This window comes from Populus trichocarpa, chromosome 10 (genome assembly GCF_000002775.5).
Source record: "Populus trichocarpa isolate Nisqually-1 chromosome 10, P.trichocarpa_v4.1, whole genome shotgun sequence".
NCBI lineage: Eukaryota > Viridiplantae > Streptophyta > Magnoliopsida > Malpighiales > Salicaceae > Populus > Populus trichocarpa.
The window spans coordinates 3,478,585-3,498,420 of NC_037294.2; the positions used below are offsets into that span (position 1 = coordinate 3,478,585).

Consider the following 19,836-nt stretch of genomic DNA (forward strand, 5'->3'; position numbering starts at 1 on the left):
GGACTAAAGTTGGGGACAGGCAGACAATTCATGGAAGGACGCAATTGCTTCCTAGTGTTTGCTTCCTGGTTTGGGAGAGTAAAGAGAACCGTCGGTTTTGCTCCTTTCACTTGTCCATTTTAGGACCCTGTTTTGTCCAAATTGCAAAATCTATGTTTGCTTCACGCACATTCATCGACTCTCATTGTCGCACATCATTTGTGACTGAACCGCGTGAATTCTCTTGTCCTGCAAGCTGACTTCAACTGAGAAAAATCTCCATACCATCTTTCAGTCTCCGGCTCCAAGCTTAACGCTCACGTTAGCAGTAACAGCAAGCTCCTTCCTGCACTCCTTTGGCGGCTTTGATTTCCATCATAAAGGATCGAACAATCATCCCATGATCCCAAGCAGTGAGTCAACCACTTTTCTGGGATTTACTTGGCTAGGTTCCGTGTTTGCAAGCCAAAAGTCGGAAGATATTTGTCTGACGTCTGATCGAATAGAATAATAGGTCTTGTCATTTCAAATCAAACTACTGCAAGCGTCATTTCATTTCTCAGCATGACTTCAAAACCACAAATATTTCCACCTTTCACGTTATGGGGACGAATCTTGTTGAAAACAACTTCCCATTAGAGCATGCAAGATGCACAGCTTCAGATTCTATGAACTAGAAATTATTGTTAAGAATCTAGACTCGAGCAAATACAGCTGCACGCTGCTCTGAAGAGCCTACCACGCTGCTTCCATTAAAATAAACTATTTCTAGGACAGAACAATTGCAACCCCGCAACGATCGACTTGCCCATTTTTACACGAGCTGTAATGGTTTAACCGGATTGCCATGCTCATGTTAGACAAAAACAATGCCATTTCCAGCAGGCTCGGTCCAAAAACTGATTATAAAACATAATTAGCTTCCGTTGTTTATATAGGAAAGGCCGAAAAAATAAATTCTTGAGTTATTTCTATTTAATAAAATCAAGGGGGTGGATTAAGCTATGGGGACCGGTCATGTCATCCCTAGCTTTTGAGGTTTGGTGCTGCTGAATGTTGGTAAAACACGTTCCAATGAAACAGTTTGAAAACGAACTCATTCCACCAGAGAACGCAGTTGATTTTCTAAATTTGAAAAGTTAGGATCGTGTTAAATAGGTGCTATCAAGTGAAAGAAGTCGACCAATTAACATGCGCTCATAACTATTTTCAAAGGGAGTTAAGGAATCAAAAGTACTTAAAAGTTAGGAATCAAAAGTGAGTGCAAGCGGACATTCTTATTACAAAAAAAAATTTTGGGAATCACCTAACATATGATGCCATGGAGGTGTCGTATCATCTAGAACTCGGGTCCCCAAAGAGATGTGGCGTGTGGTTGCAGTTTATAAGAACATATGGAAGAAAGGCTATAGATTACAGTTTCACGAGAGTTTTTAGCAGAACTCATGCAGAGTTGCAGTGCAAGGACCGCATCACAAAAACAATCGGGGAGCTATTCGTTATATGCATCATGGCCGGATGACACTTGTACCATACCACCAAATGGGAAAACATTATGGATGACAAAATATTCAAAGTTGAACCATTTTTTAAAGAAAACCCTCAATAAAACAACTGGGACAATGTAATGAGAGATGTTCAACTTTTAGCTCTCCTTGAAAACGGATGGACTTGAAATACAAAAATTGATCTCAACTTTTTTGGAGACAGTGAAATGATGCAAGTTAAAGCAGTTCCAAGTTTTTACAAGTATGAACAATCAAATAATATTTGATAACCAGCACATCCATCTAATTAAATAATGCAAACTCGGAGTTACTCTTATAGGTGATACAATGAAAAACATAAAATAGCACAGGTAATGATGCTCGCATTCAAAGGCATACCATTCACCTGGTAGTTTCTGGATCCGACAAACAAAATGTAAAGTGAAGAGAACTAAATTACATTTCCCCCCCTTCTACTGGAATAGCAAGCACAATTATTAACAAACAAACAACTAAGTCATGTGGTAGACTCAATGTAGCAAGGTAAATGATACATGATAGTCCCCTTGGCGCATTAGATCACATTAGGGAAGCAATTAGATTTCTCCATCGTGGGTACACAATCTATAGAAGTTGTTCATACCTGGCTCTGGAGGAAAAATATGCGAGGGTTCCAGCTCCTGCTTCCAATCAATCACCAAAGAGGCACTCACTAGCAGCATTTATACACACCCGTGCTATTTCAACTGTATACAGTCGCTCTTTGGTGTGATTTGCAGCAACAATGGTCACCAAGTCATTATTCATGGACGATCAAGCATGCTGTTTTATGCCAAGTATCTGAACAAATTGGGGTTTTCTTTGTCCCTTTCAAGATAGTCTCGAGTAATCAGATCTTCAATCCGTTTTTTAATTGCCTTGAAATCAGGCTGCAAATCCACATTTCAATTAAAACAGTGATTTAAGATAGAGGGAAGAAAAGGAACGCATACCATCAAGGCATCAAGAGGAAACTAAATGTCAATATAAACCTTGAACATGCGACCCAACTGCTCAACACACTCCATAACCAATTGCTGGTGACCCAAAACTTTGCGGCTCTTCATGATGCGCACAATTGATGCATCAATTGCATACCTTCTGTCCTTATCAACATCTTCAATTACTTTCTTCTTTTCATCTACAGGAGGCAGAGGAATCTGCAAGTTGAACAAAGAAGGCTCATTAGCTTTCACATGATACAGAACAGCGACAGGACATTGTAGAAGCTCTCAGCACCTTGATCCTCCTCATTTTGTCAGTAAATTTGGAGTTGAATTCAAAGTGATCGGTAGGAGATATTGTTTTTGTATTTGGCTCTTTGTTTAGAATCTTATACTTTGCGCATGACAAAGAGTGGAGCAGTCTAACAACATCATCATCAGTCAAGTTCAATTGAGTCATGATCTCTGAATAACTCAATCTATCTGAAGAGTTAAAAAGCAACAGTGCAGAAGCCTATTAAACACGGGAAAAATCAACATTAGAAATAAAGAAACTTATGGACAACCTGCACTTCTACACTAATCAGAATTAATAAATAAAAACATATGCAATTAAATTCATTAACATAACACCTGATAGGTTGTCACAATCAACTCCATGGTTTTTGGTTCAAATTTCCCAATAAGATTACAGGTACCCAATGAGTATATCCAGGTAAGTTTCCTGTGCTTTGTTTTTATTTGATAAAATTCTCTAAAAACTTCAACACACTTGACCTAAAGCGGAGGCAATCAGACAATCAGAGAAAGGTATGCGTTAGTGACACGTGACCTAAAGAAAAACCACACATATCAACCAGAAAGCAACGAACATTTTAACTAAGACAAATTAATAAGCATACCATCTCCGCTGGAAGGTTCAAATCAAAAGACTTGTAACTAGGCCAGAAGCCAGTTGTCAAAACCGTAACCGTCAAGTCAATTCCTGGATTTGCATTTGGGTTGTTGCTTAGATACTCCTCAAAACTGGTTTGGTTTTCCCGAGCTAATGTCAAGTCCGTAACCTAGACGACAATCAAATTCAAGAAAGAATCGCAATTTGCATCCCAATCTTACATGTGCATAGCAATCTAAACTTCTGAATTAGAAAATGATGGTTCAAGGCGACTGACCATTCCCTCCATCTTTGAGGTGAACTGCCCACCACATTGCTGCTTCAGCTTTGTCAAAATGCTTCTCTCATGGTCATCATTGGCACTCTTATCAAAAAGTAGACGTCGAGCAAGCTTTTTCCTGCCAGAAACCATGCAACAAAAAAATAATCCTCTTTTAGTTAAAAAGTTCACCATATAATGTTCGATTAAAGCATCTATTCATCAGAAGATGACATAATTCACCTATAAAATTCAGCAAACAAGTCTTTGTCGCTAATATAAGCAAGCAGCTTCACAACCTATAAATCAACGACAAATTCAATTATGAAGTTAAATAATAACATGAGCAACAGAACCATGCAAAGGCAGCACAACAGACCTTCTCCAGTGTTTCCTCAATGGCCTCGTCACTCAGTTTCTCACTCCCACCTTTCTTAAGAATGTTATCACAAAAGGTTGCTAGTAATTCTGCACTTGAACTTCCAGCAACACCCTTGTTGCAAAAGACCTCAAAAGCTTCCTTGAGGGCCTGGAGAAGAACAAGTTTTAGACACAACAGATCAAGAAGGATTTAACCTTTGAATGTCAGGTATAAATAAACCACACAAACCTTGTGGAAAAGAGTGTGGTTCTGAAAACAATTGTTGACATATGCCAGATATTTGTCGTGCAGCTCAATCACCTTCCTGACAAAAACCTGAAGGCCACCAAAATCAGCTTCCACTTATTTCAACAGTCAGTCAATATATGGATTTAAAAATGGAGACTTGCCTGTTCCTGCAAGCCAACCACGTCCTTTTTATCTGCCTTTTTTTTATAAAAAAAAAGTAACAAAAAAGCTGGCATTAGAATAACATGAATAAAAAAAAGAGCATTCACAAATATACCATGCATGTTGGTGAGAGTAATGTATCATGCAACCAATTTTATGAAGAGCTCGTTATTAATGCAAAAATAGAGCTCTGCTGTACCAATCATCGGAAAAATCTCAACTTAGGAGCAGACCACAACCACATGTGTTTGACTGATTTATTAGCCTAAAATCATCTCATAAATACCCTTCAACTCCTCAAGTAGTGGGGACTGAAAAATTTATCTATGATAAGCTTTGGGCTACCATCAGGACTATTCAGCAATACTCAGTGGCAGAGATACCAATATAGTTCTGATAGGTCATTCATTTCAGTTTTTTATGGTCTGTATCCTACTTTCTCACAAATTGTAAAGACAAGAAGAACCAGTAAAGACCCAAGATTAGCAAGCAATCTTCCAAGGATGATATGCCAGGATAAATCTGATACTCAACAAGCATCTAAGGATCTATGACTAGGGTACGTAATTTATGGATGCTGTGCACAAGAGCTTTAGAACCTCAAGCTTGCTAGGATATTTGACTACCCTTGCTCTTCTTTTAAAGAATGGCGTTTATCATTGTCATGGATAGAGAATAAAATATTTCAAAAATAATAAAGTTGCTAAAGTGTTCTTAGCAAACTAGAACTGGTGCAAAAGCAAGCACCATTTTGTCTTGGGAGCTGATGAGTTAGGGCCAGTGGATTGCTGGGTTGGATAGATGATGGAATTGGATTCTGATATTAAACAAGGCTTTCGCTGATTTTTGGAAATTGAATTTGCTTTATTCGTGAATGCAACAGAAAAGGGTCATATACCCCATAAGGTAAGCAGGACGGTGGTGAATTAAAATCAATTTCAAAGCAAAGTTAAGCAAAACAGGGACGCCAAATTATTGACAACAACATTTCACGTAACCTGCACACCAAGTATATCTTACCATCCTCATTATCATCATTATTATAGAGAAAACTGCTCAACAAATGAAATCTAAAAGTTCATACACAATCACAATACTTTTAGTGGAAGGGATTTATGAAAGCGGTTTCAAAGATTACTAAGGAGTGCATAACCAAACAATCTTACACAGAAAATTGCACAAAAATTGAACAGATCTAAGAGAAAAACTCTACTTTTTGCTTGATGGGAGGGGCAATAAAATGCAAATATGAGGAAAGAGAATTTTCCCAGGAGTTAAATTACATAAATTGCAAAGTTTAGAATAGCCATAGGACCGACCTTCTTGCTGCTTGCTGCATCTTCAGCCTGTTTGACCAAAGCTGTACCTTCAGCAGTGACATGCTGTGTTATGGAACAGAAACTATCTCAGAACATAGAAAAATGAAGGTGAAAAAAACAAGAAGAAGAAAAGATAGAACCAACAAAATGCTTATCTCAGATTCCCCATGGCCAATAAATTATTAAGCCTACCAACCTGCTTAAATATACTAGAAACAGGATCTAAGCCTCGAGGTATTTTAGAAAAGAGCCTGAACATTCTTGATAAATCCTCCACCTAAAACAGCATGAAACAAAGCAAGAACACGACGACTGTTAGTTAATTTGCAATGAGCAGAAAAAATGGTTAACTAATGAATATATGATAAAAACCTTGTCATCTCTAAGCAGTGCATGACATCCAGAGTGCTCTTTTTCAAGCAGCTGGTTGGCATATACAGACAACTCCTCATGTTGAACTTTCTGCAGAGAAGAACACATGACTTCTGACACAACAACAAAATAACAGAGAGAATAAAAACAAGGGTAAAACTTTAAGTTAGGCCTCAAACCAGGCAATGCAGCTGTTTGAACCAGTACCTGAACTGGGATATCCCATTTTACAAGGTTTTCTAGTATTTTGTGTGAATAACCACCACTAATGAGCAACTAAAACAAAGAGTTACAGCATAGAATCAGCCACAAACCTCCAGCAATTTTGGCTCACTACTGGAATGCAAGTAATGAGAAACCCTATCTTTCTCCCTCATTAGACACTCCTCAGCCTGGAATCACCAACAAGATGCATTAGAAACTATTTGCATTAAAAACCATTTCATGAGGGCAAAAATTCTTTTTGACTCATTAACAGAACATATCCAGTTTACCTTTAACATGTAATCTGGACATGAATCATCTAGGATCCAGTTTGCTGCTTTCCGAGAATAATAAGCAGCTGTATCTTTAAGCATCGCTGCTTCAAAGTCATTTTCATAATAATCCATCTGCCCCATTCCGATTTCAACAAATATATCCAAGACATTCTTCAATAAAGCTCGGTCAATCTGCTCTCCTTCACGCTCTTGATCAATCTGTTTAAGGACAATCATGTTAACTATTTTGTCCATGTGTTAAGAAACAGAAAACCATCCATTAAGGAGAAAGAATATGACCCTACCAGAGAAATTACAGCATCCCTCACTTTCCCATTCAGCTCTTGGTACACCTGGAATCAAAAGACGTTCCATTATATTACATTATGATGTATCTTCTTGCAAGGGAATAGTTGTGTTAGCAAACAGAATATAGTGGAGTTTCAATTGGGACAATGGTTCAAGAAGCAATGGAAGGAAAAAAAAATCCATCACAAACACAGAACACAGACAGAATATAAGACAGCACATGAGTCAGGTAATCAGCCATGACATACCTGATTGCGGAAACAAGCAAGTCCAACTTCATTAAGGGGTGGAAGTGACCTTCGGGCAATAAAATAGCGATCAAGGTAATGGAAGAAACGAGAAAGCCACCTAACCATGACTTTATGGTTTGCCCACCTTTTAACTAGCTCTCGTAACATAAACTCATCATGCTTCTCCCTTAAGGATGGCAATACCTGCATCAGAAAACAGAAAATTGGCAACAAATTGAGAAGTGCTCGATAGAAAAAAAAAACAGCAGAACATTGCATTTTTAATGGAGACAAATGAAAACTGAGACCAATCAGAAACATATCTACATATATTGGGTTGAAGTAAAAAGAAACAATGATGTTAACAGAGGTTTAAGAGGGTTTTTTCTTCTTGTAAACAAAGTTCCATCAACTTCCAGTAAACTCATATGAAGGAATCTTATATTTGAAACAGAGCGTAAAGCGAACAAATAGAAGGGGAGCAGCACCATGATGTTCAACATGTGCATAAGATGTCTCCCTCGCCCAACCTATCTCCCTCCATCTCCTTTGAAAAGGAGCTGACAAGGTTATTTTGTTCCAAGTATCAATGAGATGGCAGTGCATAACATGTGTTTATTGGAAAAAGGATAGAAAGTTGAGAAGACCTTGTCAAAGTAAGGGTATACATTAACCTGAATCACTTTGAATCCAATCCAAAACTGATTCACATGAATGCATGCGATCACTCAACCCAAATGTACAAGTAACCAGGGGGATTGAATATAAGATGCCTCATTTCTGAGCCACTGCCTCACCTGCATTTTTCCAGTTCCATGATCATGAAAAACAGCCAGGTTTCAAGAAGCAGGTATGTTTTCCAATCACATCACTTGGAATGGATTGACATGACATAAAATACACCATTCATTCACCAAGATGTATCAAACAATTACAAGAAGTTAAACAATAGCCTTACCTTAGGCTTTCTACTCCAGTGATAGGGGATGCTATCACTAATTGGTAGACAACACTAGCATTTAAAAATAAATGTTTCCTTCAAAACCATCCATTAAAAACCATAAATAGCAATTTCTCAACCCCCAAGCTACAGATCCTTGACTTGAAAGTATAACCATCCATTACAAGGACAAATTTGTCAATGCAGTAGAAACTAAACATATAATTTCTTGGTCAAGATGCAGATAATGGAAACGAGTTGACATTTCTTGTTGGTGAGAGTACATGTGACTCTAAACATGACGAAAAAATGTATGTACCAGTCATGATTATGCAAACTTGATTTATATGTTCCTCACCGTTGAAGTAATGTATTCTTCAAAAGACTCCCGGTACTTGTCATATAGCTGTTGGGAATAATCATGAGGAGGCTTCTGCGTACACATGTTGTAAATGGTTCTACAAAAAAAAAGGAAATAAAAACATCATCATCAAAAACAACAACAAATCAAGTCAAGCATATGCTAATTCAAACACATGTAAAAATCATCATAGACAAAATGTGGCATAGAAGTGTTTACGTGTATAGCATCATGTAGTCCTCGGAGCTGAACTGGGGCTCAGACAACCCTTCTAGGATGTTCTTCAGCTTAGTAATTCCCTTCTGCATAAACTCCCATCCTTGTTCAAGATCAATAGTCTTCCGCTCATTCATCGTCATATTTCCAAAAACTTAATTCCAAATTCCCAATACCAATATCTGCAAAATCTCAACACACAAATCATATATCTCACTACACATCCTAACACAAAACCACAATTTATTTTATGAACAGCAACGAAACATCAAACGGTTAACAAACCAACAAAATTCACAATCTAAACAACATTCACTTAAAATTCTACTTAAAAAGAAAGGCAAATTTGTAACCAAATAGTCAATATCAAGCTACAACGAGCTGGAAGTTAATCTCACCAGGAATAAATAAATGAAACCCTAATTTATTTACAATAATGTTACTGAAAAAAATCCCTCTTTTAGAGCCAAAACCCTAATTTTCCCAAAAAAAACCCAGTTTAAATTTACGATCAGAGGAGGTATCCTAACACTAAAAGTCATAATATTTCCAAACGAATTACGAAAATCGGAGGCTTGAAAAATAAATTATCAACAAAAATAAAATAATCAGAGAAATTAAAAGGGAAATCAATTTAACATGCATACAGTAACGATCAAAAGAAAAAAGAGATCGAGAGGACCAAATTCAAATCGATCGATAGAGAGCGAGAGAAGAGAAATACCTGATTTTTACTTCTGGGTTTTGAAAGAAATCGAAACCCTAGAAGATATAGAAATAGTGGATAGAAGAAGAAGAGGTGGGATTGGGAGAGACCATTGATTTGAATTAAGGAATTTGAATTAAGGATAGGTTGGTGGGAGAGAGATTGTGTTGAAGAGGAAGAGTTTTGTTTCATTCACCTCTTCTTTCCATCCCTCCTATTTTCCATCTCTAATTATTTTATTTGTTTTTTTTTTTTCAAGACAAAAACCACGACTAGTGTTGTGATTTTTATGTAATCGAATCAATTTCTGAAAGCTTACTACATGGATGCGGGCCAACATAAATTTTTTTATTATAAATAAAAAATAATAAAACCCGGGTTATTAACTTAGAACATGTTTATTGTACCGTGTTTCTAAAAAATTCAAAATTTTTTTTTTGCTAAAATTTAATATGGTTTGTACGTTTTGGATCGTTTTGATGTGCTGATGTCAAAAATGATTTTTAAAAAATAAAAAAAATCATTGGCATGCATTTCGGCACAAAAAGTTATTTGAAAAGTAATCGCTACCACACTACCAAGCACCCTCTTAAGTGAAATTAATAAATATATATAATTTTAACAATATTAAAAAATAAAATCAAAATATAAAGAAAAAAAATTAATAAAACCAACTTGAATTCATCCAGGTTAGTATGTAAAATCTACAATCTAACTGTAACAGGGAGAAATCTCATTAAAAGATTCACTTTTTCCTACAATCTCTCCAATTTTTCATTGGCTTTTTAAGACAAAAGCCACCTCATTTTCATATAATCAAATCAATTTCATGAAAGTTTATTATATGGGTGGCCCGCACTACATGACGGGTTTACATATTTTTTTTATTGTATATAAAAGTCGAGGCAATGCAAATATTTTTAAAAAAGTTGAAACTCGGGTTATTGACTTGACCCGAGTTAATAAGTCCGTATAATTTCAATAATATGTAAAAGTAAAACAAATGCAAACAAAAAAAGGTTAGAAAAGCCAATATGAATCCATCCAAGTTAATACACACATTTCATGTTAAGTTTGGGTAGGTTCCGGCTCGGTTTTAATTATATCTATACCTTATCCATTATCTATTAGATAAGATAACCATAAAAGAAATATTGACATGTTTGTGTCGGTATCCATCAAGTTCGAATTAAATTATCATCTCTGATATTAAGAGATAAAATTATTTATTCATATGAATATTTATTATTTAACAATTATTTATTATTGAATAGAAAACAAATTAACTAGTATATAAATTTGAAGTGTGTGTGTGTGTGTGTGAAATTATTAAAATATAAAATAATAAATATTATATATATAATATTGTATTAAAAAAATCTAAATATTCAATAAATATATTTGTATAATATAAATATGCATTTTTCTCAATCACAAAACAAGGAGGGATGAAATTTAAAAGAAAGAAAAAAGACAATAAAAAAAGGAAGCATAAAAAACAAAGAGCACAAAAAAAAGTTGATAAAATTTAACACAAAAATAAATTAAAATCAAATTTTGAGTATGGGTAGCAATGATTTCCTACATGTCAAATTTCTTGATATTCATATCCTACCTATTACCCACTAGATAAACAATTTAGATATTCATAAACTATCAATCAAATTTAGGTATATGGGCATCAATCATCTAACTATTTTTTGCTATTCAATAAAAATTAAAATAATTAATATATTAAATTATAAAATTATAATTTTATGTCAATATTAGGATATGTATATATCATATTGCACTAAAAAAATGTAAATGTTTAACAAGTGTGTGTATGTATGTGTAACACATTGTATTAAGAAAAATATAAATAGTCAATAAATATATTCGTATAATATAAATATACATTTTAGGTTAGGCTCAGGTGGATTTCAAGTATGTTTTAATAATATTTATACTCTACTCATTACTCATCAGGTAAAGTAACTATTCAAAAAACACTAACCCGTTCAAGGTAAGGCAGATCGAGTCGACATCCGACAAGACAAAATTGAATTAGAAAAAAAGATAAAAATAAAATAAATAGCAATTAAAAGAATAAGAACCAAAATTGAAAAAAAAAACTAATCTACAAAAGATTAAAAAAACAAAATAGATGGGAAATCAAAAGAATGGGGATCAAATTTGAAATAAAAACTAAATGAAATCAAATAATATGGATGAAATTGAAAAAAAAATAACCAACAAAAGAAAAAAAAAGGATGGAAAATCAAAAGAATGATGACTGAATTTAAAATAAAAACTAAATGAAAGCAAATGATATAAACAAAATTAAAAAATAAACCTACAAAAGATTTTTTTTTAAAAAAAATGTGAAAATCAAAAGAATGAGGGTCATATTATATTAAAAAAACAAATGAAATGAAGTTTGTGTACTTTGCCAAAGAGAAGAAAGAGAAAAGTGGAAGGAGGAGAAAGAAGTCTAGAACCACACCACCCGTCTTTTGCCACCTCGCACGCCACCACTGGGAAGCTCTCGGTACACTGCTTCAAACGCCACTGTGGAAAGCAATGTTTTATGGCCAGAGGAGCCAATACGCGCCTCCCGAAAGGCGTTGGCTTCTCCCCCTTATTGACGTGACGTGTGCATTGCATACCCAACAATGTTTATATATATATATATATATATATATATATATATATATATATATATATATATATATATATATATATATCAAAAGACCCAATTACTCCTAACTCTACTCGACAATTACAAAAAAAGATAAAGTGAGATGATAAAAGAAAAATAAAAAAGCAAAGGTAACTAAGTAATTACATTGTTCAATAAAAACTAAAAACCAAAAACACCCCTTACCCCATGTTATTTTTTTTTAAGGTAGATTAGTAATTTCATTGTGCAATAAAAATATGAAGAGACTCACCCACCTTCAAACAAATTGGTAATGACATTTCAACCTCGTGAAAATGTCAATTTGCCTCCCTAAGACTTAGAGCGTGTTTGTAAATGCAATGCAAAGCGTGTTCCCTCAAATTTAAAATTTTTTTTTTTGTTAATTTTTTTTTATGTTTTCAAATCGTTTTGATGTGCTGATATCAAAAATAATTTTTAAAAAATAAAAAAACATTATTTTGATGTATTTCTAAGCAAAAAACTCTTTGAACCGCAACTGCTACTACAATCTCAAACAAACCTTTAGCTCTTCCCTTACAATTGTGGAGAACAAAATTGTGAGTGCATTGTAGCAATCCATGGTGTACTGAGTCTTGCTCCACAATGAAAGGCTGAGCAGGCTTGATTTTTTTAATATTTGAAAATATTTTGTATTTAACTATTTTTATATAATTATAATTTCTTATAGTCATTATAATTTTTTATATTCATGAAACTTTAATTATAAAGATTATTTTTATTTTATTCAAAATTAAAATTATCATGAAAAAATCATATTTGTTAACTCGAATATATATAATGTAAAATAAAATAATTTTAATATTCTATATTGTTAGAAATCTAAAAATATTGTATAAAACAATATTGTATTATTCATCATTTTAGTGGTTTTTTAGAAAAATTATATGTTTTAGGCTAATTTTTTCTATTGTATAGTTTTACACTAACAAACATAATTTTTATCTGACTGTTGAATCGGGATGGAATTTTACCAAAAGTTCTCAAAGGTCTTTTTGTTTATATTGGATTAAAAATTTAGATGAATTAGAAATCATGAAGGACTTGTGATAAGGTTTAGAAGCTACTGTGAGATAATTGCATTATTTTCCTAGTTGAATTAGGTTATTTTTTCTATTTTATTTATAACTCTTTTATTATTATTTTTTAGAATTGTTTATGATATTTTTTTACGTGGTATAATAGATTATTTAGCTTGTATCTAGGTTTGATTCAGCAGCCATGATGTTTTGAATAAACTTGTGTTTTGCATGATGTAACATTGTTTTCTTTGTTGGGACAAAAAATAAATTTGATTTATCAAGATATAACTGACCTTGTAACGTTTTCCTTATACTTCTTGTTCGTGAATTGATATTTATTGGGTAGGAGTTCATTCCAATAGTGTTGGTGTTTTAATTCAGTTAATTTCATTGTGTCATACTCTTCTATCAAACCTGATTCATTGACGTTTTGGAATTTGTCTTTTTTACATGTGAGTTATGTAATCACATGATCACTAAGTTCATATCAAATTAATAAAATTGATAAATCTCTTAAACATTCTAAATAAAAAGGGAAATAAGCCCTTGTATTAATAAAAACCACTTATAGAATGTGTATAGAAATTTTTATAAATAATAAAGAATATTATTGTTGATTAAAAAATATGAAAATATGTGTTTTCTATATAAAATATGAAAATAAAAACTTGGAAAACATAAAAAAGTTGTTTTCCAAAACTAAAATTGAAAAGGCATGTTTTTTTAATTCTCCAAATGGAATAAATTATATACTTGAACACTAAATCCTATTTTTTTTGTATTTTTATCATATAATAATATATGAAAATTAATTCGATCTAGTGGAGTCTGTGATCTAGTCACGGGTTTGACGAGTGTATAAATTATATTAAAAATCAGGCTAGAATTTTTTTAATTTTTCCTTCCCCGCCCCATTTTAATCGGTAAAAAAAAACATGACAATCAAAATTTCCCCTCTTATGATGTTCTAATAGAGCAAAGAACATCTCAAAACTTTATTTATTACAGTTTGTGTTCTCCTATTATTGTTGTACATTGGTCAAGCTACTTTTGCATTTTTAGTCGTTCTGTCTTGGTGGTTTGCTTATGAACGTGTTCCTAATACAGTCGTTGTTTGACCTTAATATATATATATATATATATATATATATATATATAAGAACTATTTTGCATTATTATTATTATTATTATTATTATTATTATTATTCTCATGTGAGAATTTTCATACTACGACAACGATAATGTATGTGCAATGTGTTTGTTCCACGCGAGAAAGTTTGACAGAAAAGCTTTTGTACTTCAAGGTTTTTATTTTAAAATCAAATTGTTAAGAAATAAAAAGTGATGCAAATATTATTATAAGAAAAGTTATCTATGAAGTTTTGAGTATAAATCACTGTGATTACGAGTATATATTTTATGTAATTCTCGTAATTCATAATTAATACGTGTAAATGTTAATTTATAATAATATATTATATTTTTTTAAAAGAAATCCCTAAACCCGTCTTGATGAATTAAAATATTATATATATATACACACACTTTTTTTTGTGTCTAAAATCCATTTTTTAAAAGGGTCAAAGCTACCTGATAACCCAACATACATAGAATGAGTATAACGACAAGCTCGGATGACATGAATCTAGTTTGCTTCCAACCCAATATTCTTGAGTTTTATGAGTCTGAAGAGTTGCAAGACCCAACATTCTAATGTTTAACTACGCGTCGAGCTCAAGTACATGTAGATCTGGCGAGCTGCTAGACCCACACCCCTAGGTTCCACTATGCATGGAGCTCAAATACATGTGGGTCTGGCGAACAGCTATACCTAACATCCTTGTGTTCAGCTACACATTAAGTCGAAGTACATATGTCTCTAGCAAACTGTTAGACTCAATATCTTTAGGTTCCGCTACGTGTAAAGCCCAAGTACATATGAGTTTGGCGAGCTGTCAGACCCTACATCCTTGTGTTCAGCTATATATCAAGCCCAAATACATATGTGTCTGACAAGCTACCAGACCCAATATCCTTAGGTTCAACCACGTGCTGAACTCAAGTATATGTGGGTTTGACATCATTCCAAGTTCAAGTATGGAACTGGAAATCGTTATAAGCTCTATGTTGTGTCACAAGACTTTGTTTGTTTATTCTTATGGCTCTTAACATAAAATGTTAAAATTCAAGAATAATCATCTACCTACACCCTTAGGTGTATAAAAGTCTACTAAGGATTTATCATATTTCCATCAATATTAATATATATATTTGTCACCAATTTGATCTTTCTACCAAAAAACCCTCTTGCAGTGGTAACTGCTCAAAGCCCAAAACCTATCCAACTCACAATAAACCTCCTTACAAAAGATCAGTCCACAAGTACTGAAAACAGTTTCACTCCAAACCTGATCAGTCCTATTACAAAAAGCCTTACAGAAAGTTTACCAGAACCCATAAACCTTCCCCTTCAAAATCCAAATCAAAATTTGATCTCAAAAACATTACCTATTACAAATATGGTCAGAAAGGCTATTTTTATCTTTGAGGGATATGGTAAGGTTTGGATAGCAGTCAAAAGATATTGGACCATTGCAGAGGCTAGACTCAATGAAACTTAGGAGTGGGTCTTGGAAGTTGTGGAATCTAACATCTCAGAGGACAGCTAGAATGGATGTGCCTAAGCCTTATTTTGTAAGTGATTTTATACCGACTTTATATATATATATATACGAGATGATATGCCTGCAAAAAAAACAAAAAAAAGAAAAAAATGGGAAAAATAGAAAAAAATACAAAAAAAAGAAGAAGGAGAAATGCACTGCACAAGTCGCGGCCCCTTTCCAATTCTAGTTCCTAAACAATATGTGACATTCTTCTCACACGCAATAATTTTTTATCAAACGAAAGAGCGTCTGAGCTTCTAACCAGGCTCTTGACTCTTTCAAATCGACAGCCATGCTCTGATCTTATCTTTCTATCGAGCTAAAAATGACTAAAACTGATGTGAAGAAAACGCAGCTGCTTTCTATAATGTGAACAACGTCCATCGTTTGAGTGAAATCAAGTTCCAAAGGGAGGATGAACATTAAGCAATATCCCAGCTTTTTTTTACAAAGACAGATTATGAACAATTCTCACAGAATCGGTCAGCGAGGCATTCATTGATATTTAGCAGTCAAGGAGATAAAACTAAGATCCTGAAGAGTCCATATTCCTATACCCGAATAAGAAGAAAAAAAAAAAAGTCATGATTTGAGGTCCATTCTTGTGTTCAAGAACTTGGAATGGAATGCTTCACAAACTTCCAAAAACGCATGTCTAATTTGCTCAAATCATTCAGAAACAACCATTGTATTGGGTGTCTAGTAAAGTGGGTCTGTAGGAAAGCCTCTGAGGTTGCTCGTTTAACCAAAAAGTCTCTTTGCTAGCCTCATTGCAGCAGCTGCTGTGGCACCAGATGATATCCCTGCCTGTGGGAGCAATCTAGAATGGCAAGTGTCTGTAGCTTGGTCACTTGATACCTGTTAATAGGACCTAGAAATTAATAGAAGGAAAGTTCAGCAAGAAGAAGTTGGACGTTTGTGTTCAAATCACTAGTTTTAAGCACTGATCAGACATGCTTTAATTCTGCTAGCAGTTTGACTTTCATGAAATCATCCTTTACTGATCTTGCATTTCCCACTCTAGCTCTTGATGTCATCAAATGGTCCGTTTGTGTCCTAGCGTGTGAGCATATCGGGAGAAGATTATGAAATATCCCACTTTTTTTTGAAGTCAAGTAACGTATTTAAAATATGTGTTTCAAAACATTTTTTTTTAAAAATGATTTTTTTACTTTAAATAATTTTTTTAATATTTTTATATCATTTTTATATGCTGATATCGAAAATAATTTTTAAAAAAAATATTATTTCAATATATTTGTAAATGAAATGTACTTTAAAAAGCAACCGCTATTACACTATTAAGGGGTGTTTGAAAATATAGCAGCGGTTGTTTTTCAAAATACTTTTTATTTAGAAATGTATCAAAATAATATATTTTTTATTTTTTTAAATTATTTTTGATATTAATATATCAAAATGATTTAAAAATATAAAAAATATTAATTTAAACAAAAAAAATCATTTTTTTTTTTTACAAGCGGATGCACTTGGATTGACAGAAGCTCTTTGGAATTGTTTTTTTAACCAATGAGAAATTGTAAGCATATTTATTTTCAAGTCAAAAGCGGAGTATGTTTTCCTTGTAATTATGAAGGATTGCTCAAGAAGACAAACATCTTAAACAGCAAAAAAAAAAAACTATAGTATTCATTTTATATGGTATAAAAATATAGATATATAATCTATTTAAATAATAAAATAAAATGATATCATAAATACATGGTATTTAATTAAACTCTTCTATCTTATCATAATTCTTGTGCATAGTACAATATATTAAATATCATAGTTTTAAAACCCGGCCGATCCAGGACTGGAACCGGGCCGAGTTAAAGAAAAAACAGGGAAAGAAAAAACCCGGTGTGACCCGGCAAAACCAGGTCAAAAATCCGGTTGCAACTCGTTGACTTTTATTTTTTTTACTAAAACGACGTCATTTTGATTTTTTTTTAAAAAAGAATTGACCATAGCAACCCGATGATCCGGTCAAAACTCGAAACCTGGATCTAAAAACTATGTTAAATATACATGAATGTATATAGAAAGAATGTTTTTTTTAGTGTGATGCTTATATTAATTTGTGATGGATTTACGAAACTCTAATATATGAATCACACACAAATGACTAAAAAATTATAATAATATTTTCTAAGCAAACATACCATCAGAAATAGACAAACAACAACAAAAAAATCTATTTATTTAAGAACTAAATTCTAAACTTATATACAAAGCTATTTATTTTACATCACATCGATCAAAGTAAAAAATCCTTATTAAATCAAATTAAATATTTTAGTATTTTTTTTTATCAATTTAAATAGATTTTTAAATATTCATACCATCAAAAATAAAAGTAAAACAACAAAAAAACAAACAATATGCTTACATTTAGTTTTTTCATGCCAATGATATTTTTTCATCTAAGAGCATGTTTGACAGTGTGATTGCGGGTGCTTTTTAAATAACTTTTCGTGCCAAAATGCATGTCAATGATGTTTTTTTATTTTTTAAAAATTATTTTTGACATCAGCACATCAAAACGATCCAAAACGTACAAACCATATTAAATTTTAGAAAAAAAAAATTCAAATTTTTTGGGAACGCGGGTGGAACTGCGTTCCCAAACGCTTCCTTAATCTATTTTGCATTTTCAATACATATTCAATTTAATCGTTTGATTTTTCTTAAATTTTAAAAGAAATACTGAAAATATAATATATGATTTAATAATTTCATTTAAAAATTTTGTAATTGAAAAATGATAAGGGTGTAAATGACACATAATTCAATTAATACACTTACAGTTTTTTTTTAAAAAAAATTTATTTTATTCAAATCACTAATATTGAGGCTTTTCACGTTAGAAAATTAGCATGTGCGTGTGTGTTATATGGATTCCATGTCTAACAAGTCACCGTAACAAAAATTGAGGCAGGGAAGAATGGATAAACTCTAAACTATACATTGAAAGATGAAAGAAGAAGAAGAAGACATGGAAAGTGACCTCCTCTTCTTTACTAGACATTATTGGCAGAGACAATAAAAAGCAATGTTCTTGTTGTGTTTATGTGAAAGTCCTTTCCATTTTAATACTAGATTGGGAACTCGCACTGCACCACGGGGTGATTGTGTTTTGAAAGAAGCAAGAAGAACCTGATATTCGAGTTATTAACCTGACTATATTCAATAAGATCGGTTAATTAATATTCCAACTTAAATTGAAAGCAACAACACAATACGAACCGTAAAAAAAACCTATTAGTAATAAATAAATAAAAATGAGCTATCGATATCATATATGTAAAGAGAAGAAATAAAAAAATCTGATAGGAAAAAAAATGATCGGGGTGAAATCGCCAAAAACATTACACTATAAAAATTATCCCAGATGACATAAATAACAATTAAAAGAACAAGGACTAAATAAAATCAATTTAAAAAATCAAACAAGAATGAAATTGAAACAAATTTCTTGTTTCATAAGTTACTTCAAATAAAAGAAGTATTAACCAAAAAATCAAGGACTAAATAAAAAATAAAGAGAAGTAATAAAAATCAAATGATGATGAAATTGAGGCAAATTTCAATTTTCATAAGTTATTTGAAATAAAACAAATATCAACAATTAAAGACAATAAAAAACAAAAGAAAGGTAAGGGGCTGATTTCAAAAATTGTAGGGCATGTCGCAAGAATCGAGGGGGGGAGAGGAAAAGAAAAGAAACAAAGAAATGTTCGTCGAAGCCAAATTGGATCTCCATTTTCTACATGTGTCTCCTCAACATAGAGGAGACACCGAGATGAATTAAATGATGTCCAAAAATAACATTTTTAGTTGCTAGAATCAATCGCACACGCCATCCAAAGATGATGTAGCGGTTGAGATGCTGACGCGTGCCCAATATAGACCAAGTTTTTTTAAATCTCTTTAATTTATTAAAAGACAAAACTAGCCATCACTTTAGTCAATAAAAAAAAAAAAAACTCAATAGTACAACAACAAAAATACCCTTAGATCTAAGACATAAAAAACTAAAACCCAAAAGCAAGGAAATATTTTTACTATGCAAACGCTAGATTGATAATTTTATTGAGCATTCTATAAGTAAAAATACAAATTTACTTCTAAATGACA

General features: G+C 32.6%; 1 protein-coding gene across 3 annotated transcripts; it reads right to left on the minus strand.

Annotated features, from left to right (window-relative positions):
• Positions 1–1,748: 1,748 nt before the first annotated feature.
• Positions 1,749–9,583, minus strand: LOC7475961 (cullin-1). 3 transcript variants are annotated; one of them, XM_052456201.1, is made up of 20 exons: positions 9,326–9,583; positions 8,605–8,792; positions 8,383–8,482; positions 7,103–7,288; positions 6,851–6,898; positions 6,561–6,764; positions 6,381–6,458; positions 6,067–6,156; positions 5,891–5,971; positions 5,695–5,757; positions 4,375–4,410; positions 4,214–4,300; positions 3,983–4,132; positions 3,847–3,902; positions 3,622–3,742; positions 3,352–3,513; positions 3,083–3,226; positions 2,745–2,963; positions 2,498–2,665; positions 1,749–2,395 (listed from the first exon to the last, which is right to left on the minus strand). In XM_052456201.1, the coding sequence occupies exons 2-20, from the start codon at positions 8,742–8,744 to the stop codon at positions 2,294–2,296; spliced, it is 2,235 nt and encodes a 744-aa protein (XP_052312161.1). In that variant the 5' UTR covers positions 8,745–8,792; positions 9,326–9,583; the 3' UTR covers positions 1,749–2,293. The 3 variants fall into 3 exon arrangements, with proteins under 3 accessions (XP_052312161.1, XP_002314453.2, XP_024466201.1); XM_002314417.4 differs by having other exon boundaries at positions 8,605–8,783; positions 9,326–9,582; XM_024610433.2 differs by lacking the exons at positions 8,605–8,792; positions 9,326–9,583 and adding an exon at positions 7,759–7,881.
• Between the last annotated feature and the right edge of the window lie 10,253 nt (positions 9,584–19,836).

What these genes read in the sequence shown, in the direction of transcription:
- LOC7475961 (XM_052456201.1), bottom strand. Translation starts at nt 8,744, where the DNA reads ATGACGATGAATGAGCGGAAGACTATTGATCTTGAACAAGGATGGGAG. An exon ending in AAGAATACATTACTTCAACG is followed by an intron (nt 7,289 to 8,382) that starts GTGAGGAACATA and finishes TTTCTGATGCAG; the next exon opens with GTATTGCCATCCTTAAGGGA. An exon ending in TTGAGGAAACACTGGAGAAG is followed by an intron (nt 3,903 to 3,982) that starts GTCTGTTGTGCT and finishes GTTGATTTATAG; the next exon opens with GTTGTGAAGCTGCTTGCTTA.